A 23,936-nucleotide genomic window follows, 5' to 3' on the forward strand; every position below is an offset into this window, starting at 1 on the left:
TCTTCGTTTCTGATACCATTCTTCAATAAGATGAACCAGGGCTTTTTGGAGAAATGTCTGACTCTGGGACTGGAGCACTGGGGCAGGCAGTATACAAAATGAGTCTGCAGCATCTCGTAGCCTTGGATCCAGGAAGTAGGAAAATGCTCGGAAAAAACAAACAAACAAAAAAACACAATAATGAGCTATATCAAAGTGACACAGGAATCAAATAATAGAATTCCCAATGGCCAAAGCTGGAATAATTTGAGAACAAAATAAATAAAGTATTGGATTATAACCCAAAGTATAAAACAAATATAAATGAGTCATACTAATATAAATAAATGATTTAACAAATAAATGAATGGGGAGAAGAAACTACTTACCTAGGTGAAAGAATTCGAAATAATTTATGCAGACACTTTGCCCTCAGGGAGGTGGAGCATAACTTCCCACTCTTTAATTGCAGGCTGTGAATAGTGACTTCCTTCCAAAGATTACAGTAAGGAAAGTGGAAAAAAAGAGTAACTTTACTAGGGAGAAATGTGACAAGCCTGCCTCAGCCAGGTGATCAACGTTAACATCAATGACGATAAGTCATGTTGATAGTTTGCACCCTGGCTATGATGTGTTGAGAATGGCACTTCACCCCTGTAGTCTTCCTCCTAAAAACCCATAATTCAGTATCACCGTGAAAAAATAACAGATAAATCTCGATTGAGGGACTTTCTACAAAATAACTGACCAGGACTCTCAGAAACTGGGGAGGTCATCAAAAACAGGAGAAGTCTGAGAAACTGTCACAGCCAAGCCATCCTAAAGAGACATGACCACTAAATGGAATATGATATACTGGAGGTATCCTGAAACAGAAAAAGGACGTTAGGTAAAAACTAAGCAGATATGAATAAAATGTGGATTGTAGTTGATAATAATGTCTTGGTACTGGTTCATTAATTACGATAAATACAATATTATAAGATATTAATAATAGAGAAACAATGTGAGATATATGGGAATTCTCTGTACTATCTTTGCAATTGTTTTGTAAATCTAAAATTGGGGGGGAATCTAAAGTTAGAAGTTTTTTAAAAAACCATAGTTAAATAAAGTTACGGCACTTTTAGAAGTAATGGTTATTTTATCCAGAAGGATATGAGTATATCATCGAGCTCTAACATATGATTTTCTCATTTTCAAAAGTTTATTCATGGAGTCGCTCCCCAACTTCATTGTCACAGTGATGTTCAGTGTCCTTAGCAATCATACGTCATCTCTTCTCTCACTAGCTTGGAGCAGTTTTAGCCTTCCAACCAAAGAGGCCAAAAGGTATCACATAACAGTTCTTCACCTTGTTGGCATAAATCCTGTGGTAAACCAATTTTCCTTTCTCTTATGAGGAAATCCACACGTGCTCGCTTCTTCACCCACCTAGTCAGAAGTACAGCTTCCTTTACAGCTTATAGGTGTGTTCCTCTAACCAAAGTCTAAAAGGTTCCCTATTTGGTTTCTGTGTTCTTGTGGGGGGTGGGGGGAGAGGGGTGAGGGAATGGGAGAAAAAGGAGGTACTATAGCAGCACCCCTTTACAGTTGTGGAGTGAAGCACAGACCTGCCCACCAGGTAATGCAACTGGACGTGTGCAGAATAGGAACAGAAGATGGGGAGATCCTTCAGACTGGTAAAATCCTGGAGGGACAGTATATTAAAGGATAAAAAACTTTAACTAGGATAAAAAAGTTTTAACTAGAACTAGTTCTTCTATGACACTCACCTTTCTGATTTAGTCATGATCCTTAACTGTATTCAGTTGACCCTTGAACAACACAGGGTGCTGACCGCCCCCATGCAGTCAAAAATCTGTGTATAACTTTTGACTACACCAAACTTAACTACCATGTTTCCCCAAAAATAAGACCTAGCCGGACAGTCAGCTCTAATGCATCTTTTGGAGCAAAAATTAATATAAGACCTGTTATATTATATTATATTATATTATATTATCATATATCATGTCATATCGTATCATACTATACTATACTATACTATACTATATTATATTATGTTATATTTGATCCGGTCTTATAGGAAAAGAAGACCGGGACCGGGTCTTATATTAATTTTTGCTCCAAAAGACACATTAGAGCTGATGGTCCGGCTAGGTCTTATTTTCAGGGAAACACAGTATGATTAAACTACTGTTGAACAAAAGCCTTACCGATAACATAAACGGTTAATATGTATTTTGTACTTTATATGTATTATATGCTGTATTCTCACAGTAAGTAAGCTAGAGAAAAGAAAATGTTAAGAAAATCATCAGGAAGAAAAAATATATTTACAGTACTATATGTATTTATTGAAAAGCTCTGTACATAAGTGGACCCGTGCAGTTCAAACCAGTGTTCAAGAATCAACTTTAATTGGAAGTTATTCCCACCATCCTTATTGCAGTGAACAGTATTATTAATTCTGTACATATAGCACTGTATAAAAGTATGTATTTAAACCTGGTACATTATAGAAACTGAATTCAGAATCACTCTGTTATAAAGAGAGCGTTATTCTATAATCTCTTACGTGATGGGAGTCTCTTAGTGATAAGAAATGAACCAATCAGGTTTCCCTAATATATGCCCAGTGGTTTATGAAATCACCTGTAACACTTTTTAGTTCTGAACACCTCAGTGAGCTGAGCATTTGCTATAGCCAAAGTGACTGCTGATACCAAAAATGTTGTTTAGCATAAAAATAATAATAATAAAATGTTGTTTAGCATAAAAATAACAATAAAGTGGTTAAACAGTGTGTGCTTAACCACTCTCCCCAACACTCATCGTTGGGCTTTTTGTCATGCCACCCATGAAGTAGGGGAGGATGAGGACACACAGCTGAACACAGGTGTAAAACCTGAGCCACCGGATTCTGGGTAGCGTGTTTCCCCTACTGCAGCCTTGCCATGGTTTCATAATTATAATTATTACTTTTGCTTTTTAAAATGTTCTATTTCTGGATTAAATCGTGTTTGCTTGTTATTTTGATCCAAAACCCACAGCGTACGTAGCTTTATGCAGCTACAGCTGATAATTTAAGAATCGTGGACTGAAGTTAACCTAGGGGTGTGCTGACTAATAGAACTTCTCAATGAGATGTTCTATTTCTGTGCTGTCCAGTGTGGTAGCCACTAGCCACGTGTGGCTGTCGAGCACTTGGAATGTGGCTCGGGTGGTGCAGGAACTGACTTTTAAACTTTATTTAATTTTAGTTAAGTTAACTGTAAATAGCCATGTGTGGCTAAAGACCACCACATTAGACAGCACAGGTCTGTGCAGTGTAGAAATCCTGTATTCTGATGCAGGTTCCTCTTGTATATTAGCCCTCAGCGTTGCTTGTGTGCACTTGGCCATTCTTTTAGAGAAATACTATTTTTTGAGAACTTTTTTTTCCTTATGCTTCAGGCATTTGGAATATATAAATATTGGCAGAACAGAGATCCTTTGAATGTTGACCTACTTAAATTTAAAGCTGTGAGATCTTAAATCAACCCTACAAAATAAAGTTCCTTGAGTTTAATTCACCACACTCTTTTTGGGGAAAATGAGTAGAGAGTGATCTCATATGTCCTTGATTCTACCTTTAAGTCTGAACCTTTAGAAAATTGTTATTGGAAAGAGGTTTATTTCTTTAATTCTGAAAACAAAGGACTATTTTCTTTCATAGATATAAATCTGTTATTTGATGCCTGCAAAGTTCAGGGACACTTTAAATGAGGATCAAGTGATATTTACAGAGCCAGACAAAAATCTAGTCACACGATGTTTCCATTAGGCTAAGAATGGAATTCTCAGATGATAGTCTGGGAAAATGGGACCTGTGTTTTTTATAAAAGTCATAATGCGTTGCAGATAAACATTAAAATATTAAAACAACAGCTGTTTTTATTACTACTGTTAAATTAAACAAGTAAATTCATAAGCTCTGTGGAAAAAATTAGAAAGAGTTAGAGTTTATTACCTAACGATTCCTGGAAAATCTCAAAAAGTGAGGAAAGTACAAAGATAACAAATCATAGTAGGAGTAATTGAAATACCCTCCCCCCAAAAAAGTGGGGGTGTTACCTCATAAGAAGCTTTTTTTTTTTTCTAACATGGCTTTTGACTTCTTAATACAAATGCTTATAGTTAGGTTTAATAGACTACTATCTCCTACAGAATATGATAATTAGAAAAACATTTCTTGTGCAGAGACAGGAAATAATGAAGTTAATATAAAATGTTATTTAATGCAAATTTGAACAAACCAAATTACCAAATGCTTGCTTTTCTAAATTGAACAGTCTTACAATGTTGTGTTACGTAGATTCTCTTTAATTTCTGATTTAACACTTGACTCTACTAGATTTCATAGATTCATTTTATATGGTCATGAAAATATTATATCAGTTCTTTATAAATACTGTTTAATATGAATATACCATCAGCTAAGTGAACATTTCCAGTCCCCCAGAAGTCCTCCTCATGCTCTCTTCCAGCCAATATCCATTGTCTGGAGCAACATCTAAAACCACAAATTAATTTTGTCTGCTTTTTAACTTGATATGAGTGGAATTAAGCTGTATGTATGCTCTTCTGTCTGGCTTTTTTCCTCAACATTTTGTTTCTGTAATTCCTATTGTTAACGTAATAGTAATTTACTCATTTTTATTACTGTACAGTATACCATTATATGGCTATACCGTAATTTATTTATCCATTCTACAGTTGATAGACATTTAGGTAAATTTAAATTGGGAACTATTACAAATAATATTTCATGAACATTATTTACACATATTTTGTGTACCTATTTATGTGTTCCTCTTAGACCTATACCTAGGAGTAGAATTGCTACATTGTAGGATAAGTGTGTGTGTGTGTGTGTGTGTGTGTGTGTGTGTGTTCGTGTTCAATTTTGGTAGATACTGCCAAACAATTTTCCAAAGTACTTGTACAGTGTGGGAGAGTTCCAGATCATTTGTATTTTCAATATCCTCACAAGTACTTGTTAGGATTTTTAGGGGGACCACTTAATATCTGTAATGATAATCATAGTTTAGTTTTTGGAAAAAAACAGAAGGGGCTAGTTTAACAGTTTTAGACCACAGACACCCCCCCACACACACACACACACACTCACACAGAGTGATCATCAAATGTACCCACTCCCAACTTTACGTAGACCCATCCAAAAAACACCTCGAAGACTCTGTGGCCTTTGACCCAGTTCACTGTGGGCAATACCGTGTTTCCCTGAAAATAAGACCTCGCTGGACTTTACCCTCTAATGTGTCTTTTGGAGCAAAAATTAATACAAGACCCAGTCTTATTTTGCTATAATATAAGACTGGATCTTAATATAATACAATATAATATAATATAATAAAACAATAATATAAACCAGGTCTTATACTAATTTTTGCTCCAAAAGACACATTATAGCTGATGGTCCGGCTAGGTCTTATTTTCGGGGAAACATGGTATAATTTGCACTTTGATCCATGGTAAGAGAGGACGGTGGGCTGCTGTGAGCCTGAAGGCTTTTGGTGGGGTAAGAAATACTTGAGGAGTTAATGATACTGGAATTTGCCAAGTGCTCTCAGAGTGCGTTTGGTGAATTTTTATAATAAAATAATTTGACGTAAATAGCCCTCAGTTCACCCAGTTGAATTCAGTAAATATTTTTTTGGTGAGTATTTCATTTCCAACTTTGTAAACTTTGTATATTATAGAAATGCAAAAGGAATGAAAGATGGTGACTAATAAAGATACAAAAAGATGCTCTTTTTATTAGTAGTCACAGAAATGCAAGGTAAAATCACAAAGGACCCATTTTTCACCTAGTGGGTTGGCAAAAATTAAATCTGGTAAATATGTTCTAGTGAGAGTGAGGGGGAAAGGTATGCACATACATGCTGCTAAAATGTTGTAATCATTCTGGAAGGAAAGTCAGTATAGCTACTAAAAATAGAAATGTGCATATGCGATGACCCAGCAGTCTCATTTGTAGGTATAAACCCTAGAGAAATACTCACATGAGCACAAGGAATCATATACAACGGTGTTAACCTCTATATTTGTAATACGGAAAAAACTTATCAATAAAGGAGTGGCATAGTCATCCATGGTGTATGCATACACTGGATTACTATGCCGTAGTTCAAAAGAATGAAGCATCTCTAGAAGGTAAGCTCTCTGAGGGCAGGAATTTTGCTTTTGTTCATTCCTGTGTTTCCGCAACTAGACCAATGCTCAGTAATTACTCGTTGAGTGCATTGGTAAGTACGTGGCTAGACCTCTATATCATGTTCTTGAGTGAACAAAGCAAATTGCAGAAAATTTGTGTTGTAAATATACATGCATGTGTGTTAAGTCCATAAAAACTTACTGGAAAGGTTCAACAATGATACCCCTAAAGGTAGACAAAGGGAAGGGACCAGAATGTGGAAGTAGTACAGAAAATTTCGGACTTTCCTGCAGTTCTTCAAATTTGGAAAAGGATAATGTTTTCTTACAATACTTGGGTAATTACAAGATATTTCTTAAATGGTATTTTACTATGGAAAAATAATTTCTTTGTTATCCAGCAGGTTGAAATTTACTGAGTGAGGAGCTCCTCCCTCTGGAGCCCCACGGCTTCCACACAGCTATATAGAGGGTACGGGCTTGCTGGATTGTTTTCCAAAGGGAGTTCCTTAAAAATATGTGAATAAATTGGAAAAAAAGCTGTCCAGTGATTCTGCATATTTCTTTAGGAATAAACCAGCTATTTTTATGTTTCCATCTGTGATCTGATTTTATGTTTAAAGGATGCATTAAATGTTTATTTTTACTAATTCCATTCACATATCTTTACAAAAATGTTTAAAATACCTTAATACAGGAGATAATAAGGTTAATAGAAGTAGGCTGTAAGAAATAAGGAATGAAAGGATCAGGAGACTAAGATGTTCGTTCCATCATGTTTTTTTCCTTACTGTGTGAGTATCGGCAAGGTAACCCTCTCTAGGCCTCGTTTTCAAATCTGCACAGTGAGGAGATGGGGTTTTGTGGTCTCCATGGTTCTCTGCTCAGTTCTCTGTGAGAAATGATATATAATGGAGCAATGGGCCATCCAGCCCTGTGTTTTGCCCTGGAAATGACAAAACGAGGCACCGCCCTGCAAGTAGACTTTTGGGTTTTTATCACAATGTGCTTTGAAGGTAAGTACCACTTTGATAAGAGAAACCTTGCATTTTGGATCCATGCTGGGCAATTCCATGATGCATTGTGGGCCAGAGTAGTTTACACTTGATTAATTGCCTGTACTTAAGCCAGAGTAGCTAACATAGAGTGTTTACTAGGCGGCAAGCACTGTGCTAAGTGTTTTGCATGTATTACAGCATTTAACCCACACAATAACCTTATGGGGTGGACTCTGTAATTATCATCATTTCACAGATAAGCCAATAAAATGTCTGCATGACTAAGACATTTACCCAAGTAAATGATTGCACAACTGAGTCCTGAATCAGGACTGTCCAATTTGGATACAGGACCACCCAGGAATATCCAGGACCACATCCTGTAATATGTTTTACATATGTGTGTCTACTCTGTACAGAACTGCTCTGCCCTTTGAAGATTTTTCAGTAGAAATGGAATAGCCACTCTCCTTAATAGCAACAGCCATTACTTAATGAAGTCATCTGCAAATCATGAATTCCTTTCTTCCTTACCTCCTACTCTGCTCTATAATGATTTAATTTGCTGGCATGAGACATTTAGATTAAAGTCCTTTTGAAGTTTTAAATGGAGTTCTTATCTGGAAGGAAAAACATTTCCTTTGTCATAGTTTTCAGTTAAGTTAGACTGTTATTGGTCATCTGTGAGGTCTAATGCAATTTCCTTTTCATTCACATTTTTCTTCATTGAGTACACATAGCTCATTTAGTGTTTATTGCTAACATTTGCCAAACACTGTGAGTAAAATATTTGCCTCATTTAAATTGAATTTTGAATCTTTCCTTCTTGGTTATTGAGTAATTCCAGGCTTTTGGGTTCTCTGAATTTATGTTGACAGCTCCTTTCCTTTCAAAAAGAAATAGTCTGATCACTTATGTCATATGCTTTATTAACAAAATTTTTCCTAGGTCAAAAGAAAGTCAGAATATAATTGTCATCAGTAAATAGTTTGGTTTGGTCATTACATGTTGTTTTATTTGGGTCCTCTGGGAACTTGTAGGATCTCTGCATTAATAACTAGAACTGTTTTCTAGCAGATTTGTTGTACTTTATTCTGAAAGGTCAAAGATATACACTAAATATACACCAACCAAATTTACACTACGGCTCCTAAGACCTTTAGCGTTGATATTCCATTTAATTAAAATTTATAATTAGTAGACCTCATGTAGATTGAGCAGAAATAAAGTTTACGTTTGACTACAGAATGAATATTTATTTTATTAAACCACATAGTACTGTATACTCACTAAGATTTCAAATGAGTATATTTAACCTTCTTAAGAGAAGTTTTAGTTACATTACCTTTATTGAACGTGTTCTATGTGCCTAAAAAACTAATTGCTATGGCGCTACGCACTATAATGGCACAAAGAAAATTGCTTTATAGAGCTTAAGTGGAAGGTAAAAAATCTATTGTACAATTAATGAACTGTATAGAAAAATCTATGAATAAGAGTTGGAGTGTGTGTGTAAACTAGAACAGAGCAGTTGGCATATTCAAAGGAGAAAGAAAACTAGAAAAAGTGGAAATTAAGCTGACCCCTAAAAGCAGGGTGGAATTTGGAAAAGTAGAGAATTTTTGAGGGAATGGCTCAAGGCTGATGGTGGGATAGGATGAACAGCAAACATCTAAGCAAAGGCATTGCAGGAGGGAAAAATGCATCCTGTTATCTAGGCAATAAGAACAATCTTCACTTCCCATTCAGGGTTCTTACAGACTCTCGACCCCAGGCCTCTCCTGAAGTTCATACTCTGTACCTTTTCTCCTGCTGTTCTCTCGCTGGATTGCTCTTCCTCTCCTTCACCAAATAGTCCTTTTCTCCCCCAGCAGCCCTAGCACTTTTGTTGTCTGCCGCGCGCAACATACTTCAAACTGCATTTCATTTCCGTTGTCCCCTCGCCATTGAGGCCTTCTTACAGGTAAGAACCGCGTGTCATTTCGGTAACCTCAGAACCCACGTTATGCCTGGCCCCAAATAGTCTCTCAGGTAGATCCTGTGTTTTACGGACAAGTGGGAAAACGTATTTCTCTGCCTACATTTACAATTAGCGTCAGTAGAGTCAACAGTTATAGAAGTAAATGTTTTGTATTGGTTTTTATTGTAGATTTAATGTGCCCTAAAGAGAGAAAGCAAGAAAGTCTCTTTCTTTCAAAACCTTTCATTAAATATATATAAAGACAAATTTTAACATCATTTTTAAAATTTTTTTATGTTAACCCAGCAGACTTGTGTTTTGATTTTGGGTTTTAAAAGTCTTTCATATTTTAGTGTTTAAAAAAAAATACATAAGATTGCCCTCTTAATATGACTGTATGCTATGTTTGTTAGTTCAGAAAAATACCCAAGATATATAAACTTGTTAAGTTAAATTGGAAGGAGAAAGAGTGAAAAGAGGTAAAGAAGAAAGGAATCAGGCCAGAGAAGAAAAAATAGAGACTGAGAAAGTTAAAAGTCTTTCCTGGCGTAGGATATTCTCTGGAGGCCAGCCATCCCCAGCATTAGTCACCTTTGAACCCTTCCTGCCCAGGTTCCTGCTGTTTTCTACCTGAGACCCTGCCCACTCCTGACGGAGGCTGCAGGCTGTGTTTAGGCACTAAGGCTCCTACAGCTGTGCCCCAAGCGTTCTTTGTGCCTCATAATGGGTTATTGTAGAATAAGGACTGGGTTCCCATAATGGATCAATTTCAGTTGTTTATGTTCATTTGGAAGCTGAATTTAGCATAGTATGTATATACCAAATGCTATCTTGGCATTCTATTAGGCTACACACTCCAGAAGAAAAACCAGGTTAGAAGAAACATAGTGAAAGTTCTATTCCAGGTTCTTTGTTTGTTAAAAAAAATAAATAAATTATTAAATGATTGAGCACTTGAGTCCTCAGTGGGAGGCAGGTTTCCTTAAGACATTTATAGTAAATGGACCCTAATGTCTAGCTTATGACTCCTTTGTTCCTGTTATTGTTTCTGATCTCTTGTGTGCCTCAAAGCTCCAGAAGTCAACTATAACTTTTTTTTTTTTTAAAGGAATAAACCTTGGCTCCTCACTGAGCCTGTTTTGCCCCAAGCTATCCCATTTTAGTTCTCCTAATTTTTTCCAGTTTCTTTCTTTTGGAGGAGATGGGAGGTTTCAAATCAAGATAATCAGTGGCCCTACTTCCTTTGGTGAAAACAAAACCTTCCAAGATGGTTTTGTGCCTGGCAAATACATGTAAAAACTATTTGAGATGAAACTTGCAGTTTATTTCTTTGAAGCTAGCCCCTAAAACTTGTCCCAGGTTTTACCTGGAGGCATCTTTAATTTGCTGAACCAAGAAAAACAGTCTTGTTTCTTAGGCAGCTAATTTGTAAAAGCTGCGTTTAGGCATTAGTGCTGTTACCCAACCAAAGTCTGTGTGCCCGATGCTCCGAAAGGCCAAAACTCAAAACATCAGGGTTTGGAGTGAGAAAAGGTTTATTGATTGAGAAGGTGCCAACAGAGACGATGGGAGACCTAGTGGTGCCTCACATCCATTTTGCTGGCTGGACCAGGCCAAGGGTTTTTAAGGGCTTAGGGGAAACAGGTACATGGAAGTGCTGAGTGGGCAAGTTTTAAATGGCGGTCTTGGAACTTGGGCGTTTATGGTAAAAGGGCATCGACACTGGATCTTCCTGAACAACGGACCCTTGGCTTCTGAAAGGGCTTTGGTGTTCAAGTTCCAGTTACATCCTGGTCCTTTGATTCCGTGGTTGAGGAGCGGGGATAGGGCTGTGGTTCTCGGTGCATCTGGAGGTCAGAATTCTCTCCTCTGCACATGCTTCAGCTGCATGACTTGTGGTTTTGGTCAGTTGTCTCTGAAAAGCAACGCAGCACCTACCTCATCAAACAGGACAGGGCCATTTTGAGCCGGTTCTGCATTTACAGTGCCTTATTCATCCCAAGTTACAAGCTCTTTAGGTCCTTCTGATGATGTCATCATATCGTAATGTGCATTTCTTGGATCTTTCTCCTTCCTCTGACATTAACAAGGGAAAATATTACCAGTTGTTAGCTTTCAGCCCTGGGTTTGCAGTGTCTTCCCGTGGCCCCTGCTAGTGTTCTATTAACAAACACACCAAATGAGCCTGAAAATGTTTTATTCAGAGACTAAAAATAAAGTGTACCAGAGTCATAAAGGCAATGGCAAAGGCAGATTTAGATTTGTTTTAACAGATGGCAGAGCGAAGAGAACCCTCTTCTGGCTCAGTACAATAGACTGTTAGACCCAGGCCAGAGAATAACGTGGGGCCAAGTACTTCGTGCCTAGGGATCCACTACGATATTAATATATAAACACATGAAAGTCTATATATTGTCTTCCAGAAGGTAGTTTTGTCACAAATGATTTTCTGATATTCATTCTGCTGAGAGACTACATAACCTTTAAACAAAGTCTCTCGAATGATTTCACTAATTATTCTTGTTGGTACTTTCTAATACTGACTTAGAAGTACTTGTTATTTATTGTTACTGTCCTATAATTATTAAATACTATGTTTATATCAGGAATCAGCAAACTTTTTCTTAAAGGACCAGACTATAAAGGTTATAGGCTTTATAGATACTTATATAACCATTTAAGATGGAAAACCTTTCTTTGCTTGTGGGCTGTGGTTTGCCAACCTCTGGTCTTTCTGATCACCTGGTAAGTCTTGTCTGGTAACTGTCCCCGCACACACATTTACTTCTGCAATTATTAATCCTCTACTGTTTCTCTGACATCAAGAATGTAAATATGAATGTAAAGATAGTTCCTCTCCCAGAAGATGTCACATTTGTACAAATTGGCAGTTACAAAATAGTCATGGGGATATAAAAGTACAGTGTACGGAATATAGTTAATAATATTGTAATAACTATGTATGGTGCCAGAATGATACTAGACATACCACGGGGATCACTTCATAAATTAAAATTGTCTAACTGCTATCCTATCCACCTGAAACGATAATATAAAAGAGTGTTGAATGTCAGCTGTAATTGAAAAAGAAAAAAGAATTCTGGCTTAGGGCATTATTATTCCTCAAGCAGTGTTGCAGAGCATTACATGTGTATCCTGTATATCCATGTTTGTTATATCAAAGGGAAATTAATACTTTTCTATTTTATCATGTCCATAATTTCAAATTTTATATTACAAAATTAACACCTCTGCCAAAACAATGATCTGAATTAAAATCTTACTAATTTAAAGCTTTAGTATGTTTTTTTCCCTTTTTTTAAATTAACTTGGGGTAATTTGTCCAGGTGTTACAAAAACATTTATATAACTAATGCAGTACAGATTTGGGGGGAAAGGGTGGTGAGAAACAGAGTAATGCCTCATTAAAAGATCTGCTTCACTAGGTTGTGTGTGTCCTAGGTGTGATGTGGCACAGACCTAATAGCTATATAGAGATTTCCTGTTTATATAATACACCGAGACCAGATATTCAATAAGTAATCCTTTGTGACTCTAATCTCTATGTGTGTTCTGATGTTGCTTTCCTCTTTGTTAATCAATGTTCTAAATACTTTAGGCTTTATCAATAAGAAAAGATATTTCTGAAGACACTGAGGATAATGCAACTGAAGTAATTTAAGGAAGCAGTGCACCCTGTGATAAAATACAATCTTTAAAATGCATGTTTCTTTGAAGAGCAGTTTTTTAAAGGAATCCCAAAAGGTTTTAATTTGAGTTTAATGGGGGGTAAATGTTTCAAAAAATTCTTTTTTTGTTGTTGTTGTTGTAATCACCATGTATTTCAGCAGTTGGTTATTGTCTCAGTTTCTAAGTAGCTCACATTTGAAGTAGGTGAGAAGTCAGAAGTACTATGTAGAATTTGCTTTAAATACTTGTTAATTTTGGTTTTCTTTAAACTGTTCAAAACATTTATGTTGAGATATGTATATATTCTGTAAATGTACATACAGTAGAAAACTTTGACTTATTCTTTGGAGATGATGGGTTCAGGGCAGCCTGACCCAAAGTATGGCACTTTGACATATTATTTTGAATTAAAGTTACTTGAGCAACAGCCAGTGTAAGAACACTGACCTTCCTTTGTCCCCAAGAAAGCAGGAAAGAAAGCTCCCATGTGAAGGTATACTCCGTATCCCAAGAAGTAAAAGGCATCCTTATCTACAGAGATAGGGGATTCAAGGCTGCAAAAGCTGTAAAAACGGATGTTGCTACTTTTTTAATTTGCTACCCTAAGCAAAAACCCTTTGTTTTGTCAAATCTCCACAAATAATAGTTTCTTTCACTTTACTCAATCTAGTGTTCTAGATTTCTTTATTTATAAATATATTAGATAGAAACAAACCATATAGGGATCATAAATAGGAAATATAATGTTAAATTTCAGTTTCATCTTTTGCCCTCTATAAATAAGCAAGAGAAATTCAGAACATACTGAATCTATTGTTTATCCCTTTCATCCTTCAAAAAATGTTTCAGTATCTCTTGGCCAAAAAAATTGTGTGCGTGTGTATGTGTTTTACAAAATTAATTATATCGTTCCTTACAGCAAGTACATTTAGTTCATAGCTAAACATTTTAGCTGTTCGCTAGCATGCTCCTCCATAACTTGTAAAGGCTGTAAATGTCTCAGTCTCGCCTGAATTATGTTGTGACATAGAAACAACAGCGGCCCTTAACTGGAGGCTGCTGGTGGAGGTGTTTGCAATCCCCGCCCCTCTCATCACCATGGACAACAGCTTTGGAAACTCTAGCCACAAATCATCCAAACAGTAGTGATACAGTTAATAAGAAAAATGCCTACTTATTCTGTGATAATAGAAATAGTGACGTGGCTCAATTGTCTATTAAACTAAAAAGTGTTTCTAATATTCAATTTGTCCTTTTTTTTTTTTTTTTTTTTTAGCATTAGAGGTCCCTAAATCCTGAATCATGTTTGATATATGCAGGCCATTTTATGTGCACATCAGACTGTTCCAACACTTTGCTGTTATTCCCATGACTCTGTATTAAGCAGTTGTTTTAAAATATAGCAAAGCTTTTAATCTTCAGAACTACCATTTTAGAAAGTTTACTTTTAATCTCATCTAGACGCAGAAACTACTGGCATCTAAGTATGTTAGAAGGGTGGAAAGGCCAGGAAAATGAGTTACATAAAGTGGCAGTGAAATAGAATTCCTTTGAGGTTAAGTGAAAACACAGGCTACTTTGTGAGTCGACAACAAACAAGGCCATTCCTTTCTTTCCACCTTATGTCTAAATTCCCTGTTTTGTTGAGTCAATGTTAATCTGTCAGTATCATAATATAATTAAACATGATTTTTTTTTCCATAGGGATAAAAAGATGAAGGTACTTAAGATAGGGTGACTTTGATAGGGTAATTTTTTTGTCACTCACAGGTTATATGTTACAAATCATAGTATTACTTTGAATATAAATAAACACAAATATTTCTGTATCTGCCCCTGCACCTGTTTAGGTATTCATTCATTGAACACCTACTCCATGCCAAGCAGAAAGATGTACTTCCGACCTTTAGGACTTTACAGCCTCTTTGGGGAGATAATTCAATTGACAATTATAATTCAATGTTACTTTGTTTAACCTAACTCTTCTGTTGGTTCAGTAGCTTGATTTATTTCACTAAAAAGATGAGTGTATGTTATAGACAATACTGTATTACAAACTTAAAAATTTCTAAGAGACTAGATCTTAATTGTTCCCATTACAAAATAGAAATGATAATTATGTAACGTGATAGAGGTATTAGCTAAGCTGCAGTGCTAATCATGTTGCAGTATATAAATGTAGCAAATCAACACTTGTACAGCTTAAACTTGCACATTACATGTCAAGTGTATCTCAATAAATATAAATTTTTAAAAAGATGAGTGTGTATTTGTATTACATCTCCTATTCCTTTAATAATTTGAGGTTACAAGAGGGATGAAAATATTTTCCCCAACAGTCAGTGGTCTCTTACAGTAATCTATTGAGTACATGTACATGGTTTGTCTTTTTTTAGTTTGTTCACTTCAGTTCTGACTTGTGAACAAAACAAGGACACCCCTATTATTACCTCAGAGAATAATTTTCCCCACCTAAACTATTATGCTTGTATTCTTTTGCATTAGGCTTATTAAAGGATACAAAAAAATTAATGTAGACAAGAATTTTTAAATACAGCTTTTAAAGGTACATGCTTTTTTAAAATTTCGTTTGGAAATGGGACAGTAACATTTTAATAGTAATTTATATTTTGTTCACTAGGTGGCACTAAGCACATATATATAGCTAAGAAAAAAAATTAGCCTTTTTCTCAGCAGTTGTTTCTGAATACAAAAGCTTAAGTATATAAATGTGTTCAGCATTATAGACAATAAATCTTTTGTTATCCAACCCAAAAAATCCCTATTGCTACAAAAGCTGTGTTTTTCTGGGCAAAATAATCTCACATGTGACTTTGAGTTATAATAAATTCTGAGACACACCCTCTGCCACTACTTTGATAGTCACTCATCAAACTATTCTATTCTTAGCTACTCAACTGTATTATATTCTCTTTCTTAAATTAGCCCTATCTTATTAGTACCCTTTTTTTACCTGAAAAACAGAAGATCTATTTTAATATTTTTAAGCTTTGGGGATTAAAAAAAAACTTTAAAAAATTACATAGCATTGCATTACATAGCTATACATTACATAGCTTGTAGGATATTGAGAGATCCTAGAGATTTGCACATAAATGTCCCCGTAAGGCAGAATACAAGAAGAGCACAAATTGTTTTTGACTTGGTCTCCTAATGTCTAAATATTATTCTCATAGTATAACATATTCTGTGTGTTTTTTTTGTCTTGTTAAGATTTATTCTTACAATGTATTATTTTCTGAAGGGAGATGCTCCATGTTGCAAATAACTGATATCCTTAATATTTAAGTTACTGTTAAATTATTTCACTTGATCAGACGAAGTCCAGAATTTGGGTGGTACTCCCAGCAGTGGTTAATTCAGTTTCTTAATCAGAGACCCAGTGATGTCATCAGGGCAAAGATTCCTTTCAAATTAACACTCGGCCATCACTGGTATGTCAGACTTGCACTTCATGTTGAAGATAGCGGCCACAGTTCTAGGTAGGTAGAACATGTAGTGATAGCGAAGTCCAGAATGGGAGAAGGCCTGTGTCCTTTTATGTGGATTTATCAGCAGCACACAGGACGCCAGTGACCCCCAGCAGAGTTCTCAAGCCTCTTGGCCATGCCCGGGTCTCCTGCAGGGTCCTAAACAACTTACTGGCAGGGGAAGGAATTGCCATGATATGTTTAGGTTGATAGAGACTCACGCCACCCAGAGCACCCAGCCCCTCACAGGAGGATAAAACCTCAAAAACAAAATCAGAGTTCTTTCTAACAGAGGAGAGGGGAAGTGGATTTGGGCAGGCAGATGACAGTATTTGCTACTATTTCTGGTTTTGTATCATTTTCTCTTCGTTTTTTGCTTAGAGACTCTTTCCTGTCATGTTATTCTTGAAATGTAACTCATTTCTGTTATTTCAAGTGCATGACGCTGTACAGAATTGCAGGTGTAGCCTATACCCGTTGCGGAGTTTATCATTCAGGACAAGCTTGTTCACCCCTTGTTTTGTTTATGCAAGTGTTCTTTTCTAGCAGTTAAAGAAAGTAAGAACTTGGGTTCTCTTTAACTGCGTAGTAGTGCTGTCTTGCCCAGAGAATTGTGTCTCTAAAATGTTTTATAAATCTAGTAGCATTTATACCACATCTTCAGTTGTCTGCTAAGTACCCACAACTTTCTAGGCATCGGGTCAGGCACTGTAAGTGCGTCTGACCAGGACTATGTCTGCCTTGGAGCTCAGCCTAAACACTCAAAGAATCCTGGCTCAGTGATTCAGGTTCTTCAACTTATGAAGTGTGATCACAAAATATGATGAATGTTTAAATTTAAAATAATTATTACAGTAAAAGACACATTGTCATTAATCCCCCTGCAAAACACTCCCCCTGACTTCGAACACACTTATCCCATCGTTCTTGCCACTTTCTGAAGCAGTTCTGGAAGTCTTCTTTCATGAGTGTCTTTAGTTGCACTGTCGTGGCTGCCTCGATGTCCTGAATCATTTTGACTTTGGGGAAGAGCCAGAAGTCACACGGTGCCAGATCCAGTAAATAAGGTGGATGAGGACACACTGTAATGTTTTTATTTGACAGAAATTGCCATATACCAGAAGCGATGTGTGACATGGAGCATTGTCATTATGGAGGATGATTTACGGCACACTTCAAAACACTCCTTCTCTCAACTGTAGCTCACACTCAACTGTATCATCGAACAACTTGAAAATTGTCACACAGTGTTACTAAGGTTCAAGACACCACTTTACAAATTGAAGATCCGTGCCTTTCCGTTGGATGGCACTCAGCAGCAGCATTCACTGTAATTTTTTATCACACCGTGTACATTGTCAACTGCTATGCCCTCTGGCCTGTTCTGGCTTGTTTTTCCATTCAGCATCTCTCAGAGGCTCTTGTAGTCTGAGTTCTAGCTGAAGCAACACTAATATGACTGAGGAGGAACCCAGCTCCCTTCTTGCTGCTTCATGCTAAAGACGTGTTCATAGTGTATTCTCTGCATATTTATTTATTTGTTATCTGTATTCAGCAAATATGTGCTGAATGAGTGAAAGAATATTTATTAGTCAATTGATATTTGAAATGCAGTAAGGTTTTCTCTAATTTGAGAATGCTGATTATATTGTGTTCGTTATGTTATACAGTATCAGTTCTTGTCAAGTAGCCAACGAATACTCTCAACTGAAATTTTCGGTCATCATTATGTTTTTTAAGTAAAGGATCAGAAGTGTTCTTAAAAAACAGTACTAACTGCTAGATTGTTTTTATCTATAGTTTTGAGAAAGGTTAACTTGTTTGAGAATACAGAGTCAGAAAAAAAAAGAATCTTGATATTTTTATTTTTCAGAAAACTGTGGAATATATTTTCCAGAAATAAAGAGAGATCCAGGCAGGTATTTACACAGTTGTCCCGAATCTGTAAAAAAGTGGCTTTGGCAGCTAAAGAATGCTGGGAAAATTCTTTTGTTAATCACCAGTTCCCACAGTGATTACTGTAGACTGCTCTGCCAACATATCCTTGGGTAAGTGATGAGACATTCCGTTTTCTTGATCTTATGATACACTGATAGCAAGTTAGATCAGTGCTTTTTGGAAATGCCACACCATTATCTTGTCATTGTGTTAAACAATGAGTTTAACAATGGTTGTTTCTCATAACAGTCCTCAACATCTAGTGACAGCAACACACCCCAAGTGCATTTTAGCGAAGCAGTGTTACTGGGGTTCAGTATGGTCATAGCTCGCTGACGGTCTGGGCTTTAGATTTCCTGAAGAGTGGAGGGAACACATGCTGCAGGCCGGCCTCCATGAATTTGGTTTCTCAGCTCAGGTGATTATTGAGGGACACGGAGTTGGAGAGGATACTCCCTGACAGTAACTGGGGTACAGCCCCTCTGTAGCCTTTTCAGTGTGGAGCCATGTACTTCACCATTTAGCCCAGCCAGGGGAGGATTAACATCCATGAAAATCGAGACAGTGTAAATGCATGGACTTGAATAAAAGACAGACATGGTTCAAGCCCCGCCTTGCAACTTACTGTGTGACCTGCCGCAGGTTCTAGAACCTCACTAAGCCTCAATTTCTTCACCTTAAAAGTGGGACAGTAATACCCTACAGGTATGAATGGAAGTTTAAATAGCATAATACAGGTAAAGTATCAGGCAGAGTATTTGGTAAGTCTCAGTAAGTGTTAATAGGTATTTGTATCATTCTTCTGGGCAATACCAGGGAATCTCCATGGTCAGAGCTAGATTCTAAAATGGGCTATTAGCTCTCCTTAATATTTTCTCAGATTTCAGCAAATACTTAATTGCCATGAGTATGAAGCAAGTTTTAGCTTCAAAACTAACCTCTGGCTGATCTCTTTAGCCTCTGGTTTCATTTTCCCCAGCACATATGGGTTTAGATTGGTCTGTGGTATACTTCCAGTCTCTGAGTGGATGTTGTATTTTCTGAATAATGCATGGGCTTACGATCCTTGAAGTGAATTAAAGTTGAAGTCCTGGATGCCTTAGAAGGTGCCTCTTCTAAAGACTTTTCACTCTTGGTAGTGGAACCGGGCTTTAAATCAACACTGGAGTCTTAATCTCTTTTCCATTAGCATACGTAACTTAAGTTTTTTCTTCCTATCTTAATTTCTCTTTAGTACAGTTTTGATTTGTAAAAGTATTTGGGAATGTTGGGTAAATACAGAGGGTGCCAAAAAAATGTATATATATTTGAAGGAAAAAAACTATATTAAAATTGTAATACTCAATAGATGCTGTTAACAAAAGATGACTACAAGTCACGTGTATACATTTTTTTCACGCCCCCGGTGTTGTGTCCCCAATGCAACAGTGAGTCCCTCGGGAACAAGGACTACCGTTCCTTTGCCATCCCAAACAACCCTAAATATAGAATTGAATACAGACTACAAAACAATTGTTGTTGTTATCTAAAAGCTGTCACATCATAAGACCACTAATTTTCAAAATAAAGTATCTTCTTCACATTTTGAATACTTTCTAAAAGATGTCACCTGACTTGATGTAACGCTAGGTTTCCGCAGGACCCAAGTAACACACAAAATTATTAATAACTCTTCAAGCTAATAAATCCAGATAAATTTCCAGACTCAAATATGAAGACATAGCTTGTGACTATTTCTAGCTATTAGAAACTACTGAATGCACTTACCATGACTGTTACCATCTTGAGAAAGCTGAAAGCCTAGAATTAATGAGTTAATGTGCTCTTTCTTTTCTTACGTTATACTTCAAGGCAGTGTCAAGAATACTAGTGCTAAACCACTTTCTATTTCCACGGTAAGACTCACCTTAAAATGTATGAAAGCATATAAAAAGTTAACCAAAAGATCAGAAATGATGCCGTGGCCAAATAGACAGGCAAAGATTAAGTTCTGTTTTATATAGACCATTTCTAATTCCTTAAAATAAATGTATGAAAAATTTATTGCTTTTTAGGAATGATTTTGCAGATCTTTTTGACATTGTGATTACAAATGCACTGAAGCCTGGTTTCTTCTCCCATTTACCAAGTCAGAGACCTTTCCGGACACTTGGTAAGTTACACTTTGCATTTTTCTTCTGTAAGATTTGTTCATTTAGTTATTCAATAAATGATCTGTTGGCTAACCTATGGGCAAAGTACTGTGTAACAAAGGGTATAAAAGAGACCCCATGTCTTCTTTCCTCTCATGCGGGGGAGAAAGAAGATAATAAACCTATGTTTAGTTATTCCACCACATTGTATCATAATCACTTGTTTGTCAGGCTCTCCCTGACTTTAAAAATGAAGGGCATGGATTTCACCCTTAGGTTTTAGGGCCTAAATAAATGCTTTCAATAAATATTTAAAGGATGAATTAATTGTAATAAGTCAGAATAGGTAATTTTCTAGAACAAAGAAAGGTACTTACAGAATTCATGAGGATCATAGAAAACAAAGCAGTCCTCTCTGGGGAACAGGCACAGCCTTCAAGGGAGAGTAGTTAGAATTGCCACACATGTAGAAGAGGCTGGTGGAGAGGTGGAATGAAAAGTAAACAAATTTTTCAGATGAAAAAGAATGAGAATAGCAGGCGGAAGGGTGCAAAAGGAGAAGAGATTAAGAAGTACAAGTTGCCAGTTACAAAAATTCACAAGGATGTAAATACAGCATAGAAAATATAGTCAATAATATTGTAATAACTGTGCATGGTACCAGATGGGTGCTAGATTTATTGGGGTAATCACTTCCTAAGTTATAAATGTCTAATCACTGTGTTGTATACTTGAAACTAATATAATATTGTATGTCAACAGTAATTGAAAATTTTTTCTATTTAAAAAAATAAATTAAAGCTGTTATATCACCTTAAATGTAACAAATGGAATTTAAACTCTCTAGCAGTTTGATAGCCACCACTGTCCATTTCAAAAGACTGATGAACAACTGGTTCAGAATGGTCAGAAATTTTCTCATATTTTTTCCTTGAACTTATTTTCCTTTTTTACTTTCACCACAATTTTTTTTTCACTTTTATTTTGAAATATTTATAGATTCATAGGAAGGTACTAAGAAGTATACAAGGAGCTCCCATATACTCTTCACCCAGAGTTCCCCAACATTAGCATGTTGTATAACTAACAACAATTCAATATCAAAACCAGGAAATTGACATTTGTACAACCCAGAACTTATTCATATTTCACCAGTATATATGCACTCATTTTGTGTGTGTGTGTGTGTGTGTGTGTGTGTACTCTATACAAGTTTATTTTTAGAAAAAGAAGAATGAAAATAGCTGACTAAGACAGTTGTGATAGGCGCTATCTGAAAGCTTGTTGAATAAATATATAAAAGAATAAAAGCATAGCCTGATCAGGAATGAAGAAGTTACAGGTTTAGGGTATGAAAGGCAGTGAGTTTAGTTTTTGATATCTATTGTGTATTTTATTTCTATTGAAATTGATGTCAGATAAGCTCAGTGATAAATTTAACATTTGAGGAACATTCAGAAATTATCTTAGGAGATAATCATATAAAATAAGCCCAGGAAAGGTTAGAAGTTGAAGCACAGTTAATGGTTACAAATGCATGTAAATGTATATAAGACATTAACAAATAAAATTTATAGACATAGTAGAGATCTAGCTGTGTTTAAAAGAGAATGTTATAAAAAGTGAACATATTATATACACTCCTATGTATATATATGTGCATAATACATACAAGCATCCACTGTAATAAATGCTTTATAATTTAATTTACTTTTGATTCAGATACTTTGCATTATATTAACAGCCTGGGCCAGGTTGGAATGATATTTAATATCCATTTCTTCTTACTTTCTCATGGCCACACACTGCATTTTTAGGAATTAAACTTATAATACCCCAAAAGAATGGCAAAGTGCATCACACTTTTTATAAATATGTTGATGCATATTTTCAACTTTGAACTTCTTTGTGCTATTTAAAAACCCTATTTAATATAAGACAGTCAATACTAGCTTAGTATTCTACTCAGTGAGGAGCTCACAAAACAGTGAAGTCCAAGTCCAATTCAGTGTCAGGCACTTAGGGATCTTATGTGAACCAGACAGATGCATAAACAAACACATAAGCAAGTCAGGAAACCCATGAGGTCATATTGTGAAGGAAGTAACCTCTGATGAGGCCACCTTAGAGTGGCTGGCCAGGGAAGGGAAAGCCTGTCTGAAAAGGTCAAGTAAGGTGACTTGCAAGGAGGGACCTGAGGGATGAGTAATGAGGAGAGCAGAGGCAGAGTGTTCCTGGCCGTGGGACAAAGTGATGCGAAGGTCCAGTGTGGGAGCAGTTTTGGTGAGTTTCAGTGACAGAGAAGAGGCCTGTGATTCTGACACATGGTCATAGAGAGAGAGGGGTGAAGTTAGGGAGTCAGAAAGCCTCATACGCTGTGGAAAAGGGATTGCATTTTATTCCACGAGCAATCTGAAGTTATTCAGTTCAGGAAGCAGAGTGACATAGAGACATCTTTGGCTGCTGGTTGGGGAATGGATTGGATGTGGGGAGGGATCGAGAGAAAGAGGAAGACCAGGCAATTGCAGTGCCCCAAGTGAGACAACGTAGTTGTTTGGTCTGAGGCAGTAGTACTGGAAATGAAGAGAAGTGGATATACCTAAGATACATTATGGAGGTGGAAAACACAGGACGCCAGAATGCTTTAGAAGCAGCAGATAAAAAGAAAGGAGTAATCAAAAATGACTTCCAGGCTGTTGTGTTTTCTTTTTTCTAAATTGAGCAGATGGGTGCATGGTGGTACTGCTTACAGCCATAGGAAAGAATACAGAAGAAAAGTTTGTGTGGGGTGGGGGTTGTAACTAATTAAACTCATTTTTCAATGTATTAAATTTGAAATGCCTATGAGTTATGGAACTGGAGCTATCAATCAAAAAAATCATATAAATGAGCGTGGAGTCTACGAGGACAGGTATATCTAAATTTGGATCATCAGCTCATAGAGGGGTACTTAAAGCCATGGACTTATGTGAGATCACGTATAGAGAGAATGTAGACAGGCAAAAGGCCCAGACCAAGATTTGACACACTCTAACATTAAGGATAGAGAAGAAAGAGTACACTCTAGGAGCAGCAAACTATAGGAGGGGGAACAGGAAAGTACAGTGTTCCAGGCCAGAGAGGAGAGGAGAGTGGTCAACTAGGAAAAATGCTACTGAAAAGTCCATTGAAAATGGAAAGAGAAGTATGTCCATTGGAGTGGGCAGGAGGGACATCACTGGCGTCCTGATGAGCAGCGGTAGAGACACAGACCACATCGCAGTGTCTTGAAGAGTTGATTGAAGGTAGTGGAAGCAATGACTGTAGACCACTCTCTAGAATTTTAGCTCTGAAGACAAAGAATTGAGGTTTTTGCTGAGAGACAGTGTTGGAACAAGGGCATATTTTATTTTTTAAACTGAAGATACTGGAATATGCATATATGAGGTAGACAATTAAGTTCTCAAACTTGTTGCAATGCTGTTGCTAACCATTTTTTTTGATATCAGAGGAATTATTCATTATGAATTCATACCAACTGGACAAA

At 36.5% G+C, this 23,936-nt stretch overlaps 1 protein-coding gene across 2 annotated transcripts in view; it reads left to right on the top strand.

Annotated features, from left to right (window-relative positions):
- Positions 1-23,936, top strand: part of NT5DC1 (5'-nucleotidase domain containing 1) — a 124,903-nt gene that overhangs the window by 79,320 nt on the left and 21,647 nt on the right. For both annotated transcript variants that reach the window (XM_033102681.1, XM_033102680.1), the window contains exons 7-8: positions 18,214-18,388; positions 20,333-20,430. In XM_033102681.1, coding sequence (XP_032958572.1) covers positions 18,214-18,388; positions 20,333-20,430 — 273 coding nt within the window. The remainder of the gene's footprint in view (positions 1-18,213; positions 18,389-20,332; positions 20,431-23,936) is intronic.

The sequence above is a fragment of the Rhinolophus ferrumequinum genome, chromosome 3 (assembly GCF_004115265.2).
Source record: "Rhinolophus ferrumequinum isolate MPI-CBG mRhiFer1 chromosome 3, mRhiFer1_v1.p, whole genome shotgun sequence".
Classification (NCBI taxonomy): Eukaryota; Metazoa; Chordata; class Mammalia; order Chiroptera; family Rhinolophidae; genus Rhinolophus; species Rhinolophus ferrumequinum.